At 40.3% G+C, this 25,826-nt stretch overlaps 1 protein-coding gene across 1 annotated transcript in view; it reads right to left on the reverse strand.

Annotated features, from left to right (window-relative positions):
• The window catches only part of faf1 (Fas (TNFRSF6) associated factor 1), a 62,833-nt gene extending 38,877 nt beyond the window's left edge, over nucleotides 1-23,956 (reverse strand). The window contains exons 1-8 of the mRNA XM_040052983.1: nucleotides 23,474-23,956; nucleotides 21,075-21,143; nucleotides 19,320-19,366; nucleotides 15,993-16,258; nucleotides 15,791-15,882; nucleotides 15,422-15,513; nucleotides 8,339-8,444; nucleotides 2,740-2,826 (exon numbers count right to left, since the gene is read on the reverse strand). Coding sequence (XP_039908917.1) covers nucleotides 2,740-2,826; nucleotides 8,339-8,444; nucleotides 15,422-15,513; nucleotides 15,791-15,882; nucleotides 15,993-16,258; nucleotides 19,320-19,366; nucleotides 21,075-21,143; nucleotides 23,474-23,533 — 819 coding nt within the window. The 5' untranslated portion in view covers nucleotides 23,534-23,956. The remainder of the gene's footprint in view (nucleotides 1-2,739; nucleotides 2,827-8,338; nucleotides 8,445-15,421; nucleotides 15,514-15,790; nucleotides 15,883-15,992; nucleotides 16,259-19,319; nucleotides 19,367-21,074; nucleotides 21,144-23,473) is intronic.
• Between the last annotated feature and the right edge of the window lie 1,870 nt (nucleotides 23,957-25,826).

The following is a 25,826-nucleotide window of genomic DNA, read 5'->3' on the forward strand; positions in this document are numbered from 1 at the left end:
AGGATAGTGCGTGGAGCTAAATGCAATCTTGGGCCTCTGACTGCCATCTTTATTGGCCCAAGCCCCGGGAGATGAGACTGGGCTAATGAGCTAGACACTAACACTGGCTCCCTACCCGACTGCTAGGCCAGCCAAGCCCTTGGCTTTCTCTGTTAATACCTTCAGACGTTTCAATAAGAGGGCTATAGCTAGTGCAGAGGCCATTATTGCACTTCTGTCTCTTCTCTATACTTTTTAATATCACTTCATCCAAGGAAACACAGACACTGCGGATGTGTGCTAGTCAAAGGCTAACCGGGCCTATGATAATCTATTCGCAATCGCTGGCCGTTATATATACAGCTGAGTGTGACAAGCTGAGGCCCGCTGAAAACCAGAATACGGAGAACAAAAGTGCAAATATAAAAAACACAATTATCAAGTGTTTTTCTTACATATCTTACATTTAAACTGAAATTAGTAGGTACAGCTTACTGGTTTGGAATTGGAAAATGAGTGCGCATGGCTAGATAGTAGTAGTTAGGTCAATAGTGCATGAAATGCACTGATTACACTTTAAAATGTTCAGAGCCCGTCTAAGTATTTTCAAATGATTAATTGCTATGGAACATACCATGAGAGGAGTCCTTACTGTGATGATTCCTGCATGTCATTTCCCTCTGCTCTTTCCCTATATTTCCCAACTTTTTACCAATTTACCCAAGAAAATAATAATCTAATTTTAATAGATGAAAAACAGTGATTCCTTTTTTTGTGGTTGGCTGAATATACAGTACATAGACAAATGTACATTTCCAGTAAGTTGTGAATTATTTGAAAGTTTGCTGGTATAAATTTGAAAACAAAAACGCATAATTTCCCTCAAAACACTGATATGTTGCTTCTGTATTATTTTCAATGAGTTTTACAGTTTTAATTATTTATAAATTACTGCACTGTCTTTTTATTTACATTTTACAAAATGCCCTCCTTCCTTTTTTTTTAAAAAAAAAAACTTTGATTTTGGAAAATGTCAGCACTCTTCCTATTAGTGCATAATGTGGCTCCGACTCTGAAAAGTAAACAATTTGGTGGAATAATACCAAACATTTCCACTCAAGACTGAGGTCAGTCATTGCGCCACATGTCCAAAATGTGCTTTCAGATTTGCAGTAAGATTTGTCTTTCCTTTGCAATCCCGGGCTGTTTACTGATCGCATAATTTCAAGTCTCCAAAGATAATGCTAACAATGGAAAATCTGCATCGTAGCCCTATGGTTTGTTTGGTGGTTACTGGATTTACAATTGGCTGCTCTGAGCTGTCATGGAACAAAATACAGCAAACAGTCTTGGGTAGTGTAAAACTGTAACCTTTTATCCTTTTTATGTAGGTTAATGGGTGTGTTGTATTTGCTTCCACTGTCAGTACTAAAAGCTTTACTTTGAGTCAAAAAAACAGTTCAGTCATTGTTTATCCACTTTGAGTAATATGACTAATAGGTAACAAATGTAACAGACTCTTCCCACATAACACTGTACAAAGTAACAAGTTTATCCATATGAATCACAAGTATGTATCGCTTTTACAGTTAATTCTTGCACAAGACACATATGATAATGCATGGAGAGAGAAAAAAATACACCAAACCAAACAATTACAAAGACCAAAATGAAAATTGTTAGCTGGAAGAATGTGTGCACAACAGATTCTCAATGTAGGCATGAAAACATCCCAAACAATTAGCATGGGAACACATATGCTGCCAAAGAAGGGGTGAGGCAAAAGGGGTCAGAGGTTCCTCGAGGTTCTGTATGAGGGCCGCCTCTGATCAGCTTGACTGTGTGTAGGGTGAATGGTTGGGAAGGGCAACCCTGAGACAAGAGAGGTCAGCGGGACCGAATGATGTGAGCTTTAATGTCCACAGACAGAGGACACAGAATGGGAACCATCTTTGACGTCTTAATTACCTTTAACATCTTACTCTCATACTTCTGACAGCTGTTTTGGCGCAGTTTAGAGATTGGAACAATTTTCTGTGCCTCGGGTACTCTAGCAAAACCAACGGACAGAAACCGGAAGGGTGTTTATTCTTTTTTTTCTCAAAAGCACACAGATTTTGAACCATGTGACAGATTTGTAAAAGCACAGTACGAGTGGATTTCTTGGGGAAAAAAAATACATTTTTAACATTTTTTTGCTTGCCTAGATTGACCTTAGACCAATCCTCATAAAAATCCTAAGGAATTTTGTTTATTTGACCATCACATCCAGCTGGAATCAACAGAAACGCCGCTAAATCATGAATCACATCTAAGCAATGTCTTGCTGTATCAAAATCAAACTTATTTCATGGAGCAATGACACCATTTCGAGACAGACAATTTTAGGACTTCCTCCCAAGATTTAAAATATGTTTTAAGACCAATTTGTGAGACCATGTCTCAAGTAATAGACTCATCTGCAGAAACCCAACTTAGGTTCCAGTCAGTCAAAAATGAGAACACTCTGGATTATTTAACTAAAAAACAAAACAAAACAAATAAACAGGGAAAAAAAACGTCCCTGGGGAGCACTGCAATAAGCAAAAATGTATTTTTCACTATCACTGCTTAGATGCTCGTATCGTCATTGCATACCTTTACTGATTCAAACACCCACAGAAAATGTTCCCCGATGAATAGTTTGACTGACTTTTTGCATTTGTGTGTGTGTGTGTGTGTGTGTGTGTGTGTGTGTGTGTGTGTGTGTGTGTGTCTTACAGAATCATCAGACGCTGATGCAGGCCATCCCTCCCACTGCTGATGCCGGACTGGGATGTTGGTCAAGTCTGAAATGTTTCTCTTCACCTGCAAACAGAGGAAATGATTGTATTTTATTGAATATTACTGTATACTTGCAATACACAAAACTCATGTAACATCCTTAATGACAACAGCATGCCCTGCCTCTCTGACTCTACACAAAGAGCTTTGATATTTCTCTATATTCTAGCCAGCGGGTGGGTCAGTTTTAGCGTCAACATGATTGCCTCATTACGTTGCATACAACGCTGTAAATTTTAGGAGGCATCCTCCGCTCGGAAGAACAGAAGAGGCAGAGAATAAAGGGCTTCACAAGTCAAAGGAGAGAGAAGGACAGAAAAGAGACAGCCAGTGTTATCAGCATTCTTCAGATGCCACTGCTAATTCCCAGCGACAACAGCCCCACGCTCTGAAATGAACAGTATTTCTCTTCTCCCATTCATGTGCGGACGCTGTATCTGCATCACTTAATAACACTCCTTGCTTTTAAACAGTTAGCAGCCAGCAAGCGCCTGTCCCGTCAAGCGTTGCGTTACACCGGCTGCTGGGTTGTTGGTTTAAAGCCCTAACGCCAGCCTGATGTGCGCCAGTCAACCCTGATCAAAGCCCTGTCGGTGTCTGAACGCTGGCGGCCGTGGATTCTAGTGCGTTTGTTCTGCAGGATTCTGCCGTTCAGGCCCGCAGGGCTGAACACTGATGCTGAGAAAACTATCTATTGTGGAGCTAAGATCCCTCCACACACACAGGGCAAATCCTGTCTTTGTAACAAGCACTGAGAAGAGATGGATCCTTGAGCATATTCAGGGCTGCTGGTCATGGAGGTGGAAACTTAAAGAACGCTACAAACACAAAGTCAAAGCCAATCTCGGGGAAAGCAGGAAAGCCTGTGCAGCACACTGAACTGTAAAGATTATGAAGATAGACAATGCTCGGCTGCTTGTCCCATAATACTACTTATTACCGCACTTTGCATTTATATGTAGTTTAAAAACTGTCTGCGAGCACAATCAGAATGACTCTTGTTATCTTTTTTAAAAGAAATGCTCAAAAAAAAATTGAATAAAACAAAGTAAGGAACACTTTTGTCCCAAATATTAAAGTTGAAAATCTTTACTGGCATAAATGAGGTAAAAAAACAAAACAAAAACAAAACGACAACAAACAAAAAAAACCCTGTGGAAACACAAATCATCAACCCTCTTAAAACAAAAGCAAAAATCAAAGCTAAAATAGTTTTTGAGCAGAATATTTTTTTTCCTATACATTATCAGTCACAAACATAATTTTATTTCACTGTGGATGGGCAAAGCACGGCAAAGCAATTCAGAGTACAAACATGGAGGGAGAAGTATAAAAGAACAATAATAAATGAGTGGCACAGTCCATCCTTTGCCTTTCCGTCGTAAATCCCACACCACACGGCTCGGTGCCTATCCTTATGAAGAGGCTATGATCAGGACAGCAGGCTGGGGTCAAAGCGGGTGGCCAGTGTTATTACAGAGTGTAATATCTATGTTTGACCAGCCAGACTACAGGGATTTGACTGACCGGCTGGCCGGCCGATGAATAGAGGGGAAAAGGGAGGAAAGGAGAGGCATAAACACTAGTAATGAAGAGACTGCAGTCAGAGGTTAAAGCAGCATCAGAGAAACAACAAACTTACGCCCACCACAGAGAGAGTGAAGGTGAGAGGTGGAGGAGGAGAGTGGAGACAGAGAGTGAAAGACACCTGGCAAAGGACAATCTGATCTCACCACAAAAAACCCCCCCACATCTACACAGCAAGCGTGTCCACCTGAAACTACACTGTCAAAATCTGAAGGGAGTCACTCAATCTTTTCCTGACATATGAAATATTGTGAGAAACAACTGAAAGAAAACTAATTATTAATAAAATTAAGGACAGATAAGAACCCAAGACTAGCTTGACAGAATGCCTGGCCTTAACCCAGCTAGCTGAATTTCTTGTTGCAGCCCTCGGTTACAGAGCATTGTTACTGAGGGCTGCAATCCAACCACACATGGAGCAATACTGTCTAATGCTGCCCCCTGTCTACCGCAACAGCCATCTGACTGATAAGTGAGACTGAAACAAACTAAAACAATTACGTTTAATAGTTGCCTCTCAGTAACACTTCCATAGCAAATTCCTACTTACAAATAATTCAGACTTGTTTGTCTCTAAACAAGGGGCCTACATTTGGAACGTCATTGCATGGGGTATTAAGCAAAACATGGCATTGGTGGTCGAACGATTCGGCGGCTTGTGAAAGGTATTGATCAACCTGACTTCTACACAGAGAAGATAAAATGTAAAGAAAATGCCTTTAAGGGAGCATAAAGGGATTTATATCAAAGTCTAACACAGTGCTGCAAATTGTGTGCGGCTGTTCATGTTGAGATGAGGCAAGGGTGTATGAGCCAGTTATGCACAACATTAGCTAAACTGGCAGTGGTGCTGAGCTGCTGGGCAATATGCCTCACGGCAAAATTAATGATCCAATCATTGTAAATGCCAATTGCCTGTAATCCTTGCCTGGAAGCAAATCAAAGAAAAGGAAAGGTTTCCGTTAAACAGTCACAAGCTCCCTCTCTCTTTCTTCATCTCCCCTAAGCACCAGATGCCTTTCTTTCATTCCTTTTTCGATCCAACCCTCCTTTTCTCAGCTCTCTAGCCCCTGTCTGCATTCGGTTCCTATATGTCGCCCAGCTGCGGAGCAAGGATGGGGCCCATCCACAAGCCCTGGGGTGGGCGGGGTGGGGGCGTGGGGGGGCAGCAGACAAGGGAAATCCCCAGGACAACTGGTCTGGTCACGGACAACTCAGGACCCGGCAGCCATGCCTATTCTACCCTCTACTTCCCTGGCAAACATTTGCTCTCCAGCTTAGCTCAGAAGCTAGCCAGCAACTTACCCCCACAGTATAGTCTGGTAATGCCAATCAGAGTCTACACCGCCTTGAGCTCTAGAGATGGAGAAGAAAGAAAGTGGAAAGGGGACACTGGGAGAGAGATGGAGAATGAAGGAATAGAAAGGGAGGGGTAAGGGCAGTTCCCTGAGAGCCACAAGGCAAAGCCACAGTCTTTGGCAAAGACAAACAAGAAGACAAGACTCCATCCTTATTGATATGCACAAGCAGGGACCATCGGTTAGTCTTCAGTAAAGACAAAAGGGAGAATGGGGAAAGAAAGGTGCTCTGTAGTGGTGTCCATATGTGAGATTGGACACAGTATACCAGAAAAGAGTGTCAGTCAGGCTGAATATGTGTTGTTACCACTTTGTTGCGTCCCAAGATATTTCTGTTGACAGAACAGCATTTCCCTTCTTGCTGGTGTCTTTAATTCTTCTTCTTATTGTATATTTTTTTCAGTCTATTTCCTCATCTCTCCCACAGGCAAGCCATACTAAAGCAACTCCACTCCACAACTACTCTTTCACATTCACTCTGACTCCGAAAACGTTTCTGAGCCAGCCCTTACATGATGTATACACATGATATATTCAGGTTAAAGTTCTGGGTCTCATTTTCCCCGCAGGGGGCCTTGAGATGCCTAAAGACAAGCATTTGTAAGGAAAGGACCGCAACGTGGAGGCCTGTTTAAGCCCACATGGTCCCTTCTCTATCCCCCGTGGCCTCTTACAGCACCCCCACCAAGCCAACAGTCCTTTGCCTCCTTTCTGTGTCCACAGTTCCCCCCTCCCACACCACAGGGACCCCTCCCCAGTGTTTGTAATCCCAGCAGAAACACTTAAGGTTCACAGTGGGTGCTCATCAAAACCATCTGCCTGAGAAGAGAGTGAGAAAAAAAAAGGGGAGATGATGAAGGAGGAGAAAAAAATGAGAGCGCAAATGGAGAAGAGAGAGAAGTCCAGGGAGGCGAGCTGCCTCCAGTTCAGATGCTGGTTATACTAATCTGTTCAATTAGCACCATTACAGGCCCTGCGTGCAGCCTGATTATTATTAGTGTAATCTTGAACTGCAACGAGGACCTAGGCCAGAACAGCAGTGGTTGTAGAGAACAAGGAAGAATAAACACCTTTCACTTTTGCTTTTGAGAAAACAGTTGGTCTGGATGTAAAACACAGAAGCATTCAGCACATCTAAACTGACAAACAACTAGTCAAAGGCATGTAAAGAATCCACAGACATTAAACATCCTGATACACCGAGTTCAAATCATTTAAATTGAGTTTAAATTACCAAAACTTTCAAGGAGGTACTGTAAGACAGAGTTAAAGTTCTCACTTCTAGCAGCTGGCTAGCAAACACTGACTAATAAATGTTTCCTGCTCAGGTCTCTCCCTGCCAGAGCAGAGCAGGACAGCACAGGGCAGCTGTGTATGGCTATATCCACTCTAATATGTTTTCATATTAAACAGAGTTTCTGCACCATTAATAAACAAACTGAAGCAATATCTGTCCATTCACCTAAAAATGTATTTTACATGTCCACTGACGTACACCTGGACAGTCTATGGTAGGAAGTTGTAGCTTAATAAAATGCACAGTTTAGCTGTAGAACAGCTAAGAGCATAAACACCAGGCTCAGCAACACCTGTAATTTGTTTTCCTCGTTGAATTAACCACTGGTTGCCAAAACCAATGCTTTTGTTTTCTCCCAGAAAAGGGTCATGTGATGGGGTGTGATGACTCATGGAAGGACAGATAGTGACTGATGAGATTCAATCAGTCAGCAGTTGGATGTTGGTGCCTGCATGATCAATTTATGATCAACCCGTCCTTACTAAAACTAAATCTTAGCTTGGTAGAGTTTTCAAAATACTTGACTTCAGGGGACCTAAAAGGACACAGTAGTGTGGTCAGATATATGCTTTAGTGGTGAAAACACTGGGATGTGACCACACGGTAATTAACACATAATGCACCAGCACAAGCATAAATTCCGTCGGCCACTTTCATAGGTTACGTCGTAAGCTCTCTAAGATTGCCTGTGTCTAAATCTGGCCTTGGTGTGAATGCAGCCTAAAAGACATGTTTCTATATGCAGGCAGCCATGTTCCTTAACATCTAATCAATTTGCAGCTGTGATAGCAATAACCAACGGATAAAGACATGCACTGGACTCACACTGGGTCCTAGCTGAGTAACTATAAATATTTCATAGGCTGCAAAGGCTACTGTTTAGTTTCAGATGGAGTAAGCGAACGCACTGTCTTTTTCCACTGCACCCACATGCCTAGATCAAACAATGTTTAGTCATTTAAATGGCTTTCTAGACTGCTGACACTGCAGCGAGCGAGAGAGAGAAAGACGCAGAGCTGGGGGAGTCCAGAAAAAACGAGGGGGCTGTACCAGAGCGCAGCTGTGAGAGTAATTATGTGCTCTGAAATGTGATCATTTGTGATGAATAATGAATCGATGGCTGAGATAGACTAGCAATGTTTGGCAAATGGAATGAAAGTTGTATTATGAGAAGCCAGAATAAGGCACAATAATATTATGTGAGTGCATGATGTGGGTGCATTACAGAGACTTTGTGCGTATGTGTGCATAGAAAGTGACACTGTGATATCTAATGTGGTGTGTGTGTCCGTACCTCCTGTATGGTTCTGGAGCCGGGAAAGTTGAGGTTGTAGTCCCTCTGAGCCTCACGGTGGCTAATGACCAGCAGGAAGTTTTGGTTTAATGAATCCTGAAGAGCACTAAACGAGAAGAGGGAACATTGGAAACCGTAAGAAATAGGGATAAATGCTATAAAGGAAATGAAAACACAGATTGATGCAGAGAGAAAACACCTAAACGAGGTGACAGAATAATGACACAAGAGAAAGAAGAGGGCAAAGACAAACATACATAATTGCTAACAGTGACTCGAGTTGAGTAAAGGGCAAGCTGAAACTTGTCAACTAGTGGTAGCCTGCTGGCCTGTGGGGAGGTGGGTGCTTCCTCAGGGGGTAAGTCGTTCTCTTTTCTGGTTATGTCTTAACAAGCCTGTCCAGAGCTATGTTCAGCACAGCAGGCTCCAACAGCTATGACCACCTGCACATTAACAGCGGGGAGTCGATCAATCTGCCTTAACGCTAACAAAACAGGAGAAAAGGCCTACAGTACTTTCAGAACTAAAAAATAAATATAAATAAAAAGCAACATTTTGCTGTGGCATATCCTGAACTAGCTGAACACAGTCAAAACTCTGAAATAGCCTAAACCTAGTCCAGTTACAGTTACAATAGATGTATCTAGAAAGCTGTTAATGTTGTTGTAGGCAGGTCATAAAGTATGTATTGACTGACTATGCTATAGTTATCTCCATTTGCATTCCCTTCAGCGTGAAATTCTTTTCACCAACTTAAAAGTGAAAAATAACAATAATACAAAACTAAAACTGAATGTGAAAAAGTTTCAGAGTAATTCTGCAAATAAGTCCAGCAGACATTTACCAAGAAACTTTCATATTAATCTGTGAAAACGGTATTTACAGACAACCGCTGCTCTAAGATGTTGCCTCTGGACCGACACCCGTAGCTCACTTACTAACTTACAGCGGTGTTAGAGAAGAAGAGGTGGGGGAAATCAACTTTTGGAAGCTTAATTTACAATAAGCTGTGAGGTTAAGTAGCGTTTTGAGCAAACGCTGGGTCTGTGAGGCTGAATAGCAATGGGAGGCTTAAAGGCCGAAACAGGCACTTAATCAGGGCTCAGAACCCAAGAAGAGGAGGAAGAGTTGAGAGAAAGAGAGGGATGGGGGAATTAATATGTAGCGCACACATTAATTATGCAATCACACCCTTAATCTGCGCAGATCTGGACGAGCTTATGTTAACAGAAGCTCAAATTTACTGTAATGACAGCATATTTACATTGACTAAAACTACGAAATCAATATGTAAATGTAATGTTTGTTGTAGCTAACTGGAGAAGATTGGAAATGTGTGAAGTGGGAAGGATGGATGCATATGTAATAGGCCCGAGCAGACGGATGAGAGCGATGTGTGTGCGTGTGTGTGAGAGAGAGGAGAGATGGAAGGGGTAGGGACATATAAATAAGGATCTAGCTAATATCACGATTATGTTTGGACACAGTCCCGAGCTGCTGCTGGCAAGCGGCTAGACTCCTAAATAGGCAGAGATAGAGGGTAAACTGAGTGGAAGTGTTACTCTGTCCTTCCAAGCAAAGAAGGAACATCTTATCAGTCATTTATGGCAGGCAGATGAGCCATTTGGTGTGTGCGTGGGTGGAGGTTCTGTTTGAGATTTACTTTGAAAAATATATCACTCATCATGCTCTATAGTACAAATATAGCTACTTAAAATATCAAATGCATTCAGACCGGAAACAAACTGCCATTCATGATGAGTCATCTCCTTGTCATTTCCCATCTGTCTAAGGAAGGCCTGCTGGTTCACATATAAACAGAACAACCATGTTTCAAATCTAACATCCCTTTGTCTGGACCGCTTTCACCACCTGTGTTTTCAAAGCGGCTGTCTTCTCGGGGAAGCAGGCCCTTCAAGCAGTGCAGGGTTGAAATGTGGATGTCGCAGTGTTTGCTTCTGCCTTCAGAGGTCCCTTTCTCACTCAACACACACACACACTCGTTGACATCTAGGTCGGCCCGGAACATCTCCGGAGGCACTTGACATGGCATAAGGGTGCCGTGAGGAAAATGTCATTTAACTTTATGGACAGCAAAAATGGAGCGTTCTGCAGGGGGAGAAGAGCAGGCTAAACAGATTGGTTTCATTCTGAGGTAAGCCCGTCGCCTAAGCTGTGAGTCCCCGCGGCACAGAGCAGACTCTAGACCTTATTAAACTAGCACTGCCAGACACAGAGACGCACACGCACGCACACATGCACACAATGTGACATGTGCCTACAAAACACCAATACCCATACACGCATACGCTGTCCCATAAACATTCACCAAAACTGCTCACTGGTATTTACGAACTACCATAACGCGTGTTTCAGCTGCTGCTTTAAACGCTTGAAAAAACACACCAACCAGCAGAATACACGCCAGCTCATCTTATGCCCCTAACAGGTACAAAGGAGGTTCTGAGGCGCACACGAGAGTCTGCTTACCTCCTCCATATTTTGCATCCACAACAAAGCAGAAAAATGTGAAACCATTCAGGTTCTGCTCTATTTTGATCTGCCATTGTTTCCAAAAGGTTATTATTGTGCTACTCGCACAATCCTTCGCATCACTGCTTTAGCTGACCAGTTAGCTATCTCCCTGAAGTATCTGTGTATCTGAGACTGGACAGCTGACACGCGGAGGTGAAGCGTAAGCCGACAGGCAAAGCTCAATAAAACAAGAATACATAAAAAAAACCTCATGAATCGCTTTTTTAATTTCAAACTCCTTTCCAGAGTTCAAATTAAAATAACCTTTCCTCGGCAAACACGTGCCTGCTCAGAGCTGGAGCAGAGAATAAACAATAAAGGAAACAGGCTCCATTGAAATATTCATCAGCCCTTCATCATTTATGCAAGAGATTAGCTCCTCCTTAACACCATCTTGTATTCACATGCGGTCATCAACATGGCCACAGAAAAACTTCAGACCATTACTAACTGCACATCACTTCACTAACTAAATAACTATCTAAATGAATCGGTGCTCAAAGGAATACCTCCCGAAGCCTCGAGATTTATTTCTAATCAAACAAGACAACCAAAAGGAGTTTGCTCAGCGGGATCATAATGACAGTGCAGCACTATTTAATCAGTCGGTTTTGGTGGAGGTCTGTGTACAGCATGAGCCAAGCTCGACAAAGTAATTGCTTTGGATATTACCATTTACGGGAGATTTGAATTTTTACTATGAGCACTGAGAAATTACATTTGGGTGGATAACTGTCTTTTCAGATTAAAAAAAAAAAAATACAAACTAGCAAATATTGTTCGGGAGACAGTGAGAGGTTCATTACTCTCATTCAAAATGTGTGTTTCAAGCCATTTTATTTAGATGGTAGTGATTCCTTTTTGCTTTTTGTTTGGAAAAAATCATTAGCAGCTAGAAGAAAACTTTTACTAAGAGATGTTTTTTCCTGCTTTCATAACTATACTATTAAGTTAAGGTTATTCATATATACCAGTCTTAAAATATTATCAAGCAACTTTACGTCTCTGCACGTTATACTCCTGTCATACCTGCTGTGTGTTATACAGGCTTCTCTGAAACCAACAAAAGCTAAAAATGAATATGTCTCAACAAGCAAAACAATCCTGGTAGAAAATGTGTCTGAAAAATGTACTTACACCGTTTTTTTCCCCCCTTTTTGGCTTTGATACTGAATATCAATCATGCAAAATCACAATGTTGAATATATAAACATTTTCAGTGCACGCCATATTGCAGTCTGTAATATGGAACATAGCTACCAACCAAATTAAAAGAAGCTCAAACTTCGATAAGACAGTCTGGTATGACTGCTATTTTCTTCCTAGATGTCAAAAAGATATTGCCCGAGTGCCACGAACCACCCATTTTTACACTTTGTGGTCATCCTATTACATGCACCATGTAACCTAAAGAAATCCCATAAAACTGCTCTGCCGTAAAGCCGACTTTGGGATACCTAAAATGTTTCTGTTGACACCACTGCGATGGTTTTAAATAAGATGTTTTAGCACTGAGGTTTAGCTGCAGTTATCTTCTGGCTTGTATTATATTCAAAGGCTTTTCAAATATTCTCATAAATGACAAGAACCACTTGTCAGTGCATTATTAGAGCACAACACCACTTTCACTCTAAATATACATACACAACAACATTATACACTCCACAAAAGGTTAAACACAATAAAAATAGGTTTTATAGCAGAGCTCTTGTACCGAATTGTGGCAGACTACAAGTGCAACTAATAAAGAAGCAACTCCGTGTGTGGATTTTTGAAGCAAACACTGTTGCCGGATGCCTGTTTGAAAATGGCTTTAGTGTGTGCAACATCCATCCAAGTTGAGACAAACAAATAGATTACTTAGAGGGAAATGAGATACATAGTTTTTTTTAATGTTACTAATTAGATATTCTGCTATATTTGGATTAATTATGGTTAATTAGATAATAATTACATGCTGGAAGGCTACATTTTATTAGAAACTTGTGGGACAGTAGGTCAAAAACAAATAAAAGTAGACCTTTGTCTTAATGTTAACCCGTAAAGTGCTGCACTCAGTTTTGCTTATTAGAAGTGAAACTGAAATCAGGGCCGTGGTTAAAGCTTCTCAAAGGCAGGGATACAATATAATCAACAGTAAAAAATAATCATTAAGATATATACACACTATAAGAATTACACATTTCCTTCCATAGTGAAGTTTCAGATTTTATAAAGTCACACACGTCGTTTTTCATGATTTTCTCATGAAAATCAACCTCTTTCTCATTTTCCCCTCATACATTGTAATACTCATTTGATTCATCCTTAATTCCTCTAATTATGTTGCATGAGTAAAATGAGAAGACTGCCACTTTCATCAGTAAATCAAATATTATAAGATATTTAAGACACAAATAACACAAGAACTGGTCATTTATGGTCATTTGATACCAAATCAGTTCATTCATAAGACATGAATACTTTGAGATGGTATGACACTAATTCTTGCACTGAGATCTCTCTGCTACAACAAATCTGCAGACACTTCACATGAACTGTGTGTATATGGTGTGACCACAGTTTATTTTTACTACAAGCCAACAGCCTGTTTGGTCTCGCTACAGGGGACTGCTCCCTTCACATTCTGTGATTTGTCACCTATCCGCTCCCAGTATGCCAACACGGTCACCATACGCACGCAGGCACACGTTAATAGACAATTGCATGTGCATATACACAAGAGCCCACCCACTCCTTTCAGCCCCAACTGTCCGCCGCTAAAATAGCTGACACAGAATAACGAGCTCCTGACACCCAAAATGATATCGATAACACTTGGAGGAAAGGCAACGGTGCTGCTAAAAAGACACAGCAGTCGGTGTACGAGTGAGAAGATGAGGAGAGGCAGGGAAGAGAGAGAGCAACGGAGGGTCATTAACTGCCAACACCGTATAACTACCACTTAGCCTAACTAGCACGGAAAGCAGCAAACTGCCAAATTACTTCCTCCACACGTATTCTGCTGACATGTGGATGCTTTCTCAGGGGAGAGCTACAGTACAATTTTTGTTTTTTTTAATTCACAGCTGAAAAAAGAAAAGATTAAAAAGAATTGGAGGTCAATGTATGACACGCCAATAAAAAAACAAAAAAAAACCCAAAACCTAAACAAAAACCCTCTTGATCTTCTAACAAACGAACTAATGCTCATTGCAGATACATGCCCCGTACTAGCCACAGAGCTTTTGATGATGATTTGAAGATGACTCATAGAGACACGGGAAACTCGGCTCACAAAATGTTATACTTCAAAATGTCCCAGACTACGTCACAACTTATTAGGTTCCACAATTACATAATTATGCACTCAAGAAGACCTTACAGCTGCTTTTTTAATGCAATGTTAAATTGATAAATGCTGATAACGGTACTGGTGCTGGATCTGAAACTACACTGCTCAACCATTCATTTCAAAAATATTCTGAAGAACACATAAAACACTAACCACTGCTGGTAAATTTCCATTAAATCATTTCTTTCCCGTTTTGTTTTTAGCTCACAGACCATGTCCTCGGGGACATTAGCTTCAAAAAAGAAAACCAATTCCGTTATTAATCACAGAAGTGGCACTGTACATCCTCAATCATTCTGCCTGGATGTGTCTTCAAATTACAGCGCACACAAAATTACACGGCGGGGACAATGACAGACAGCAAACACTCATACAAACAAAGAACTCAAATACTGCAACCATACAAATAGTGCAAGGTAATATTGTAAAGACATATTCCCACAAACAAAAAAAATGTGTACCCTTCATATCTATCATTATCCGTCCAATCCCCTCAAAATAAAAAATAAAAATGATCTTTGTCATCCTGTGATAACCAAGTAGAATAAAGCAGATATATTATTTCTTTGGATGATGTTTACCTGATACTGATGAAAGACCAATCACATGCTCAGCTGCCAACTATGATTGTATTACTGCTACGACTTTATCCTGAGCTGCCTGACATTTCAGAGAAAAAGGTTGCTAATGCTGTCACGCATTCACTAAGACAACCCGAGAAACCTCTGGATGAAGAACACCGACTTCACAGGCTTTCCCAGAAAATCTCTATTGTTACTGCGTGTTAATGTGTGATCTTTCAAGCAAGGTATAAATAATAGATATGAAGTGTGGCTGTCACATACACAACTTCTGAAGAGAAAGATGCAAAGGAAAACCTTTGGCAAGCAACAATATCATAGCGAAGACGACAAAGACGGACGACAAAATTATTATTTGCATAACACACAAAGAGTGTGGCACCAGACGTTCCTCTCATCTTCTCAAAATGTCACAAAGGATGTGAAAAGCGAATGTGCACTGCCAGGTCAAATGTCTCCTAATAAAGCTATGAAAGCAGCGTTGGCTCCCTCTCCTCTTTATAAGTGGAGATATAGCACCACCTGGTGTTTGAACTGCACTCATGCCACTACCTATAATAATTTATAGTGTATACGCAGCAGAATGACAAGAAAGGATTTATCCCCATAATAAGGATGGGAGTTAGAGAGTACCTGTTTTTGCTGGTGCTGGCAGTAGGGGCAATGTCGGGGGTCAGGACATACAGGCTGTTGTTCTTGGGCAGGTGTAAACTTCTCAGCACCATCTGAGTCCACACACATAAACATACACAACTGTAAAAAGGTCCTGTGAATGAGTTATAGCTGTAGAGACAATATAAATTAGATCGGCCCCTAAATGCAACACCTGTCTGGTAATGTAAAACAATTAACAGAAGGAGCAGACTTGTGTTATATCACCATTTTTCTTAGTGTCTTAATGTGTTAATTCAATTCAATACAATTCAGCTTTATTTATACAGCACCAATTCACAACAGTAGTCACCTCAAGGTGCTTTATAAAAATTAAAGCTTTAAACTCACACTATCAGACACATCTCCGCTCTTCCACCCTTTCAACTGCATTTTGGACACCGGAACACCAAGCTCTGTTTCAAGGATCTGTTTGATTTCTCCTATGGATTGGATTAGACAAAGAAAGGAAAATTGACCTTTTGTTTGCAAAAGTCAGTGTGAAAGCGTTAAATATGGACACGGTACATCTGTGCGAGTTTGCGGTGCTCACCAACTGTGCTGCCCTCCTCAACCACCAGCTCTACAGAGCGTTGCCGGTACTCGACCCTGAAGTTGAGCATCCGGGACTGACGCTCTACGATGTGTCGGGAAGAAGGGTTGATTGGGCAAAAAGCTGAAGCTGAGGATGATGGAGGTGAAGAAGACGAAGATGAAGAAGAGGGGGGAGGAACTGCGCTTCCCGCTGCTGCGTCAGCTGCTTCTGAGAGGCTAGGAGGTCCGTACACTGTGGCCTGACTCGCCTCACTGGAAAAGTTACTACAGGAAGACGGTCAGAAAAGAAATTCAAAATAGAACTAAAATGACTTCCTTGTGGTTGTATGCTGCTTCAAATTATTCAAGTTGTAGTGCAGCTCCTTGTCTGTGTAAACTCATACAGCATATTTACTTTAACATGTTAGGCAGCAAAAATAGGTATAACCAATTCAATAAAAGCGATATATGGTCACAATCTCCCCTCGTGCCCCTCAGTTATGGTGCTGAATAATGACTGAAAAATTGCTTTTGGCAAACATTATGATGCTGCAATAAAGCTCACCTTTGACTGTTTGGATACTTAATGTCATCAGTTTATCCTATCAGAAATTTGTGTGAAACTTTCAGGCATAACTGGCTTGCGTTTTAGCCAAAAACTTGTTTTGTTATGTCATAAAGACCTTGACTTTTGGCCACCAAATATTGATCAGCTTATGCTACAAGTCCAAGTGAACGTTTGCTTCAATGCATCTATGTGACACAGACTGCTACCAGCACAAAGACGATAAATTTGGCAAGTGGTTTTCTCTCCTATCCTCTAAATATCCGTTTACCCTATTGTGTGTTTTATCTTTGTTGCCATTTCATACGACACAGTTGATAATGTCTTTTCTCATTTGACCAAGAACCAAATATGTCCCTTGTTTCTTGAAATGCAGGCAGCAAGTGTTCTGAAATAGCAAGCGCAAAAGCCATGCTTAAACATTTTATCAGAAGTCACTGGCCCGAGCCGTATGTCGTCCACCATAAAAACCTCCACAACAAACCTGAGCAACAGGAAAAGGACTAGATCCAACCATGTTAGAATAATCTAACTGCACCCTCTGCTCATCAATTCAGTGAGAAATAAAATTAATCCACCAATAAATTAAAAATTAGCATTTTTTTTCCTAAAATCAGAATGTCATGTACTGAGTTACAAATACTGCACACTCAAAGACAGCTCCTCACACGTGCGCTGATAAATTAATGACTTTCATTGTTTGTGTTATTAATGAAATTGTATTTTATAGATATAAACTTGTAACTTAGATGAAAATAAGATAACATTTTACGTGTAATCGATGCAGGAAATCAACTAAAACAACGGGTTCACATAATGGCTCTTGATGTTTTATAGTGTATATGCAATCAACATCAGGCTGTTGTGAAATATACCAACAAAGGAACAGAGATAACACATGTGCCATGAACTGCAGAAAAGTGGTGGGAAATCCAAGTCAGGACATAGTTGGAAGCTCTCCTTTCTCACCATTTCCAATACTGCAAATACTCGGTTTGACTTAGGCAATACCTGCGTAGAGCACGCAGCAAGGACACAGGACAACCACTCGTTAGCTTTGAATTTACTGAACTCATTAACTGTGCGACTGTCAAAGATCAGATATCACACCTAGACTTTGTACTGAAATGTTGGTAGATTAAATATCACATAATTGCCAATCCAACTGTGACAGGCACATTCATAAGGCAGTGACTAGAAAAGTTTAGGGCTGCAATGCATGTGTGAAAACTACAATAAAAAGCATATCATGTTAATAATTGAAGGTGCTAACTGTACATTTGCTCTAAAATCAGAGATGGTTTACATTTGAGACAGATGATGCAAAAAAAAAAGAGATTTTGCAACAAATATTAAAGAACAAATATGAGAGATCCTGCCAAGATCATCTTTTTTTTAATGCTGAAAGTGTCGAGGGGAAATAAGGCTGATTTCAAGAGCTGTCAAAATGAATAGAAAAAAAGATCCCTATTGAAAAGGCATTTAAAATATCTCTTATAGTGTTCTGGGCGTACTTTTATCCTTTACTACAAGTAGATGGCATTCTTCTCCATCTAAACCAAACTACTGAGGCCTTCACCTATAACAGGACTCATGATTTCAACAGATGACGGAGCGGAGTCTCATGAGAAAATCATATTTAACGCTCTTAACAAGCTGCTTATGATTCTTAAATTGCTTAGTTATAAAGACACGATTAAAGACAGAAACACTGTTTAGACAGCAGTGCTGGAGTACCCTCCAACTGGCCCCAGATCAGGTCACGTCATCAGAGTCTGTTTACAGGACAACTCTGGCCTACTCATACCAATGCCAGCCACTGAGTGAATGTGTTGGCTGCTGATCACACTGCCAGCCAGCCTCTGTTCGTGACAGTGTGTGCCTTCAAGAAAGACTGGCAATATCCACATGGCGCAAGAGCTGAAAACAAACTACAGCACATGCATGTGCACACGTGCGCACAAGTGACTTGCAAAATAAAACGGTTAAGGGGATGCCTCCAGTGGGAGGGTCTAGATTAACTAATTGCATTCATGGCCCAAGAGCTGACAATAGGTCACTCGTGCACATGCATGCATGTGTGCATGTTCACATACACACATGCATTGTGTGCATTTCTGCATGTTCACATACACACATGCATTGTGTGCATGTGTGTGCATCAGCTCATGAGTAACAACTAACTGTTGAAGGAAAGTGAATGGCACAAACCCTCTTAAAAGAAACCCGTTCTAATCAGAAACTGTGTTCAACTCGATTCTTAGCAGAAAGCTTCCTTGCAGGAAGTTTTTTTAATATCAATCCTCCATTAAAAAGCAGAATAGAAAAATCATAGCAGAAGCAATACCCTGCAGCTCAGTAGACTCTAGGTTATTATTTCCTGGATGTTGCTGCGTGTGACTGTTTTTATTGAGCTACACTTCTGTATCCACTATAACCGTGATAAAGTTCACAACGCCTTGTCAACACTGAGATGAGGACTTCATGTTCCTGCAAATACAGTCAGATTTTGGTTAAGATTTCCTTATTTATTTTCTGACTCGCGTATGCAGGTGATGTACATCAGAGGCACATATTTCACTGAGAGTTTTTTGGGAATCCCCAAACTCATTTATGTGTTTGCACATCTGCCTGTGATTACGTCTAACCTTTAACTTGGTCATTACGGTTTGACAAAAATACAAAAGTGTTCTGAACTTATGCAGCATTCCCTTGGAATTAAAAGGTGAGCTGGTACGTTTTCTCTTATTTAGAGCAGATTTTTGAGAATGTGGTTATTACCTTTGTAAGATCCCGTTTTCCTGTGGTATGACCCCATTGATGGCTGCCTGTAATAAATGCAGAAGTCAAAATTTCAGTTGTTGTCCTTTTGCCTTCAAACACCAAATAACACCATGACAAAATATGCAACCAACGTAAACTGAACTAATTTCAAAGAGGCTGGCAGATGCAGCATGGATCACCAAACAGGTTTTAACTGTAATTACTGTAATAAACTACTTTTGGCAAACAAACTTCATTTAGGCCTCTATGGTCTTAGGTCTATTTTCATATATATATGTATATATATATATGAAAAATTAAATATCTTTCAATAAAATTTACACATTTTATACTGACTGACTTGCAAACTCTGTCAGGCTGACAGGTAGAGTCCGACCTGTGCGTTCTGAAAGTTTACAAATTCTGTTACTTAAAAGAAGAAAAAACACTGAAGGAGAGTGAAATATCAGAACAAAGGGAAATGAAAGGCCAAATATAGCCACTGTCTGCTTTGCAGTTTGCTTTTGTTTGAACCGACAATTGTTTGGATTCCTCTCGAACACTCACTATTCTACACTGCCAAACAGGCAAAGTAAAGCTGGTAAGCGCTGTTATAATCATATCCACTATTCATTGTTTGTATGAAAAGCAATACTAGAATTTTCTTGCAAAGAAAAGGTATAAGGAACTGTGAAATAATGGCAAAAAAAACACCCAGCCCCATCATCAAACATGCTATAGTTGGCCTTCATTGGAGTATACAGTCATTATCTTTAGGTCTTATAACTGTCTTTGCCGTTTATCAAATGCCACACATTACTGGCTGGTGAACTGCCAGAAACTCGGTGGGCAGTTATCACGAACAAACATAACCTCAGCACTTATGAACACGACTCTTTGTCTCTTGACTGAAGCTTCCACCGGCTTCGGTTTCAACTTAAAGTCACAACTTTGTTTCTCTTTTCTGAGCTATTAATTTGTGTTTAAACAGTTTCTGTCACATTTTAAAATGTCACAGTGGGAAGAAGCTCGAATAAATAATAAAATGAATCACTGATAGTTAAGTGTCAGATCCTGGCATTGCAGGTAGCTTTAGGTGCGTTGACAAGTCAAAAAAAAAGAAGAAGACTTTTAAAAGCAACAGTGCATTCTTACTCAATACAAACATGCTCAGGCTATAAAAAGTTTAGCAGCATTGTAATGATCCATTTATTTTATCTTTCCTAACACTAAAAACAGCTGCAAATGGGTCACCCTTCCTAAAAAATAAAAAAATCACGTCTGCTTTTATTACTGTAAATTTAAAAAATAAAATAAAATGGACAGTAAGCACATAAGAGCAATGGCAATATTTCACACCACAAACTCCAACTTGCTGGCAGATGCAGTACTAAGGTATTGGGGTGAAACTCCACACTCACACTTAGCAAACACATTTGTTTTTACAAAAACTAACACCTACTGCAGAAGAACTGCGAGCCATCAGATTTACAGCCGCAGTGAGTCCAGCCCCCACTGTCTATCTCGCTGCCTGCTTTGAGCTCCTGCCAGCATCTATCTAAATATAGACTGACCTCTTCCAATATGCACTTCATGCTGAGAGGTGCATCATGAATTAATACAAACCTGACGGGATTACATGAGGAAATCATTTGCCCGTTACACGGTGTGCGCTACTGGATGTTAACTGCCCTCTTGAACCTGCCCTGTAGACAGACTAAGTCCGTGTGTCCAAGAGTAAAGCCCAATAGAGCCTGCAGATAATGAACTTACCACTAAATCCCAGTTATTAAGCTCTAACAGAGTGATTGCCTCTGCAATGTTGTCAATTCCAGTGCAAGCCTGTGAGGGGAAAGCAAAACAAAAAATGAATTCAGCAGACTAATGCATTGTATGAGATCAAATTCTAATTGTGAAAAGAACAATAACAGTTACAGTTTAACTACTACTCTATTACCCATAAAAGCAACGTGAAATGGTAACAGTCTTAAGAACGATTATGAACATTCAGTGATGTCTTGATCAAAACAAGGTTGCCAGTTTCTCAGAATATTTAGGAGCTCACATATTCAGCATGACAACAAACATGGGCTTTAATGTAAGTACCATTGAAATAAATTAGTAGGTCTAGTTTAAATGTAAAACCTTAATAAATAAATAGAAACAGACCCAGATAGTAAAACAGTAAAACATGTACTGAGCATTTTGGTTCTGTTGTGTTCAACTGGTCTTTAAACCAGCATGACATTTCAACCTATTAGACATGTGTAAGAAATGTCTATTTTCTTTATAATAGGAGCAGTTAATACTTAAAACAATATTTATGCCAACATTAAGGAACATTTTATGCCTATTTAAAATGACCCTCTATAGAATTCCTAAAGTTTTTACTTGATGATGAAGCGCTCTTCAAGTATCTACAAAAAAGCAAAGTAACACTGGCATGTCCCTGCTGTCTGCTGATACCAGGAAAATTTGGTGTTAACAGCAAGAAATTAATTCAGAACAAAGTGCGATGCGGTGTTGAAACCAACAGCCCAGTACTACACATCAAGAATAAAATCCAAAGCAAACTAGTTGTGTGTGTATATAAAGTATATTATCATGCTGGCTAGACATAACCTGGACTTTAGCCCAACCTTTGATACCACTGATCTTGATTCACAAGTCAAAGCCCTGTCTTGGATTAGTTTACTTCATATGTTGCTGATAGAATGCTTTTGGTTTCAGTGGGCAAGATGTTTGCTCAGATCTGCTCTCATCATCCAGCTTCGTACAACGATCTGGTTTAAGTCCTCTGGTGCTTTCATTGTATAGTCTCCCTCTCTTTTAAACCTTGTGAACTGGATCTGGTTGAATAATTTTTTACAGTTAAATGCAGACAAAGACAGCACATCTAATTATTGCTCCTCAGAGCATTACTGCCAAATCAGACAGGAACTGGGGTCCCTTTATCCAATCTAAAACCTGACATGCTAAATCATGGGATATTTTGTCTGTTTTTCAGTCTTTGACATTTAATGCTCACATTAAGTCTCTGATATGCTGGTGTTTTGTTTTGTTTTGTTTTCCATTTGAGAAATATTACTAAACTCTAAAAGTCAATTGGTGATGCTTGTTTAAGACTTTGCCTCCTCTTGCTTGGATTGCTTTTATTCTCATTCTTTTAAGTTCTTACATTTCACCCCACTTTTAAGGGTTTTGCATTGCCTTCCTATCAGGTTTAGATTTCGGTTTCAAATCTTGGTTCTGACTTTTATGGCCCCCTGCACCCCTCAGGTCCTCAGATTGGGGCCTTCTTTTGATTCTGCGTACCCATTTGAAAACAAAAGGGAATTCTGCCTCCAAACCTTCGCTCCAAAATATGGAAGAGGTTACCACTGTTTAGAAAAAACAACTAAATTGTTTAGATAAGTATTTAAGTAGTGGTTGTGATTTTGGGTTGTTTTGCTTGGTTAATGTGTGTCAACTTTGCGAATACTGCGGGCTAGTTTTTACCCATTCACCTTTTTAAAGCACTTTTTGACGGTCCTTTGTCTCGAAAAGAGCTATAAAAATAAAAATCACTTACTTCCCTAACAGTATACTAAAGTAAACTTGCAAACAAAACTACAGTAACAAGCTCTTCACCGGGGAGCTTGCGTACAGTTAGCTAAACACAAACAGAAGATGACGATTATATGCTGTTCTAGTAAAGACCGTCAGATAAACAGAATCATAAATTACTGCCAGTTTGCAAAGGTTTATCGCCATTATCGCAATGTTCACGGCAAACTGGGCTTAACATTTAGAGTCTTTATGGATGACACAGTTTCTGATAAGGATTTGAAACGCTGGCAAAACAATGTGTAAACAAGCTGACAGCAGCGGTTAGCCCCGAAAATTCCCTCTCAGTAGTAGTTGGATCGTTATATGTAAACGATTCAAAAGATTAGATGACTGTTGTCATCTGTCTGGGTCATCTTTTCTGTTATGTAGTTATTGGTCACACACATAACAGGCTTCTTCATAATCAGGTAGCAAGTTGTCAGTGTGTTAGCACAGCGTGCTAACCACAGAAACACCAGCTCAGGTCTGCTGTTTACCACGCCAGTCCGAGGCGTTTCAACAACAACGGGCACATTAATGCCCACCTCGTACAATATGAGGGGCTAAGAAAAAATGACACTCACCTGAAAATCGGCCAGAATCATTTCTCTATCCATGTTGCTATCGCCGCTTTCGGAGGCCATGGCAATGACTGGCTAAAAGCAGTTCTTGTTCCACTGGCTCTCGCTGCTTTCTGTACTCACACAGGGACGCTGAGTGCTGGTAAAACTGTTTGCTTAGGCGTGGCGGCGAGTGAACGAGCTGTCAAATTGGGAAATGCTGAACTTTCTTTGATTTTTAACTGCTTCAAATAGACAAAATGCTGTAAAGTAACGTTACAGTGTTCAGTTATCTCATATCACTATTGTCAGCTTTACGGCTGACGTAAACCGGAGATTTTGTCGCAGATTGTCGTAAAAAACCCCAAACGCGATAAAGGGAGGTTAACTTTCATGTAGCTGCATGAAATCAGCGCTTCTCTCCTTAATAACTGTACCACTATAAATATGTTTACTATGCACATATCTACAGACTGGAGTCATACATATTTAATATTCTATTAGCCAGGGCTTCCACATGCCTAAGCTTTAGAAGTAACACAACATCAGAAATTATATGACTTTGTCCGAGTGTTATTACAGAGTTGTAAGGTCATTTAGATTTTATAGACCAGTCTTGTAAATGTGACATAGGTGAAGAGTTCACACAGCCAGCCCATGCAGTAACAGGCTCCTCCTCCAGGTCAGCAACTCCGCCTGCTGTCTGGTTCATGATATGCTTTTTGAAACAGATTAAACCAAGCCACCGATGTGAGGCTCTTTCATGAGCAAACCTTCTCCCTTTAGGCTTTCGCCACAGCGAATTATCTCACCCTATCCCTAGCATCCTCTGTCACAGCAATCCTCCTTCACTGCATCCATGAATCTCCTACTGCAATCCCAGGTTTCCCTCTTTAGCTCCTGCCTGGTACCTTCATACTGTCACCTCCAGCTCCGCCTCCAGTCTTTCTGTTAGTGCCACAGTCTCCAAACCAAACATCATCGCAGGTCTCACTACAGTCTTGTGAGACTTCCTTTTCTCTCTTGCTGCTATCCTCGTCTAAACCCACTCCACCCTATCTGCACGCTCTTCTTCACATCTTTAGTGCACTGTCCGGTGCGTTGGGTGGTTTCACAAACAAGTAGAGATCTTAACTTTTATTCAAATAAATATTTTAAATATATTTTCACATCAGTGGTATTGTTATTATTTTTCCTCTTTCCGCATTCACAGTTTCAAAGAAAAGTTTGGTCATCTATACGAGTAATATGTTTCTTGGACACTAGAGGGGACCCATACATCATTTATCCTACTGAAATAATATGGCAAATAACACAGTCCTCAGTCCTTGTTAATACAGTCCCCGCTGTAGTACGTAACCAGTGGAAAACTCTGTGGCTAACACACAAGACGTTTCTCCAGATGTCTAACAGAAGCATTGTGAAGCATCGAGGCCTTTTAATTTAAAAAGGATAGGCTACCGAAATGTTCAAACTGTAATTCAGTACCTTAGTTAATTGTTTGTACATAAATACGAAAACGACTCGTACTTTTTTTTTAAAAGTTGTGTCCACGTGCTTTACAAAGTAAAACTAAAGTGGTCCCAGTTATTAAGTCTGAAACTTACAAATCAAATTAGTTGTCCTTCCCAGGAAAACTGAATGAAATGTGCTCGATTATACTCTTACTAAAGCTCCTAAATATTTTAAATGATAATAAAATAAAAAGTTCTTCTTCTTATTTTTCTTATTCTTCTTATTATTATAACATTTTATCTTAGGCGTTGTTTAAACCACGCCAAAGCAACAGGCGTTGGCTACGCTTGGCTGTTTCTCAATATGCATACTTGGTATTTAGAAATCTCCCTGCACTCTTTGATCGATTCCCAGAAGAGTTCCTTGGCCTCTTCCACCACCAGGACAACATCTGGAGAGGCCTTTCTTACAGTTGAAACCACATTAGTTAATTATTGTTTTCAAGAAGTAGTTCAACAAATGGGACTGGAATCCTCACAGTATCCAGTGCAATCTGTCATCCCCAGCCATGCTGTAAAGTAATTATCTCAATCTCAGGCAGTAGTTGATAGTATTGTCCCACGCTTCTTAATCAGCCACTGCAGCAGATAAGGAAAAAAGTTCTCATTGCCCTAGTTTACAATAGATATTAAAATAACAGTATGCATCATATAAACACTGTATGTTAAGATTTCTAACTGTCATGGGCCTGGGTCTGTTATTTTGGGGTTTGATGAATAATTATTAGTTTCATTTGTCTTCTGGAATGCTTATGGTTGTTTGTTGGTGTGATCTGCTCCTGTTCCCTCGCTTCCCTGTGTAAAAGTTGGAGTGAGTGTGTGTGTGTTTGTGTGTGTGCCTATCAAGGAGCCCTACTTAAGAG

This window comes from Simochromis diagramma, unplaced genomic scaffold (assembly GCF_900408965.1).
Source record: "Simochromis diagramma unplaced genomic scaffold, fSimDia1.1 OVJJ01000419.1, whole genome shotgun sequence".
NCBI classification, from domain to species: domain Eukaryota; kingdom Metazoa; phylum Chordata; class Actinopteri; order Cichliformes; family Cichlidae; genus Simochromis; species Simochromis diagramma.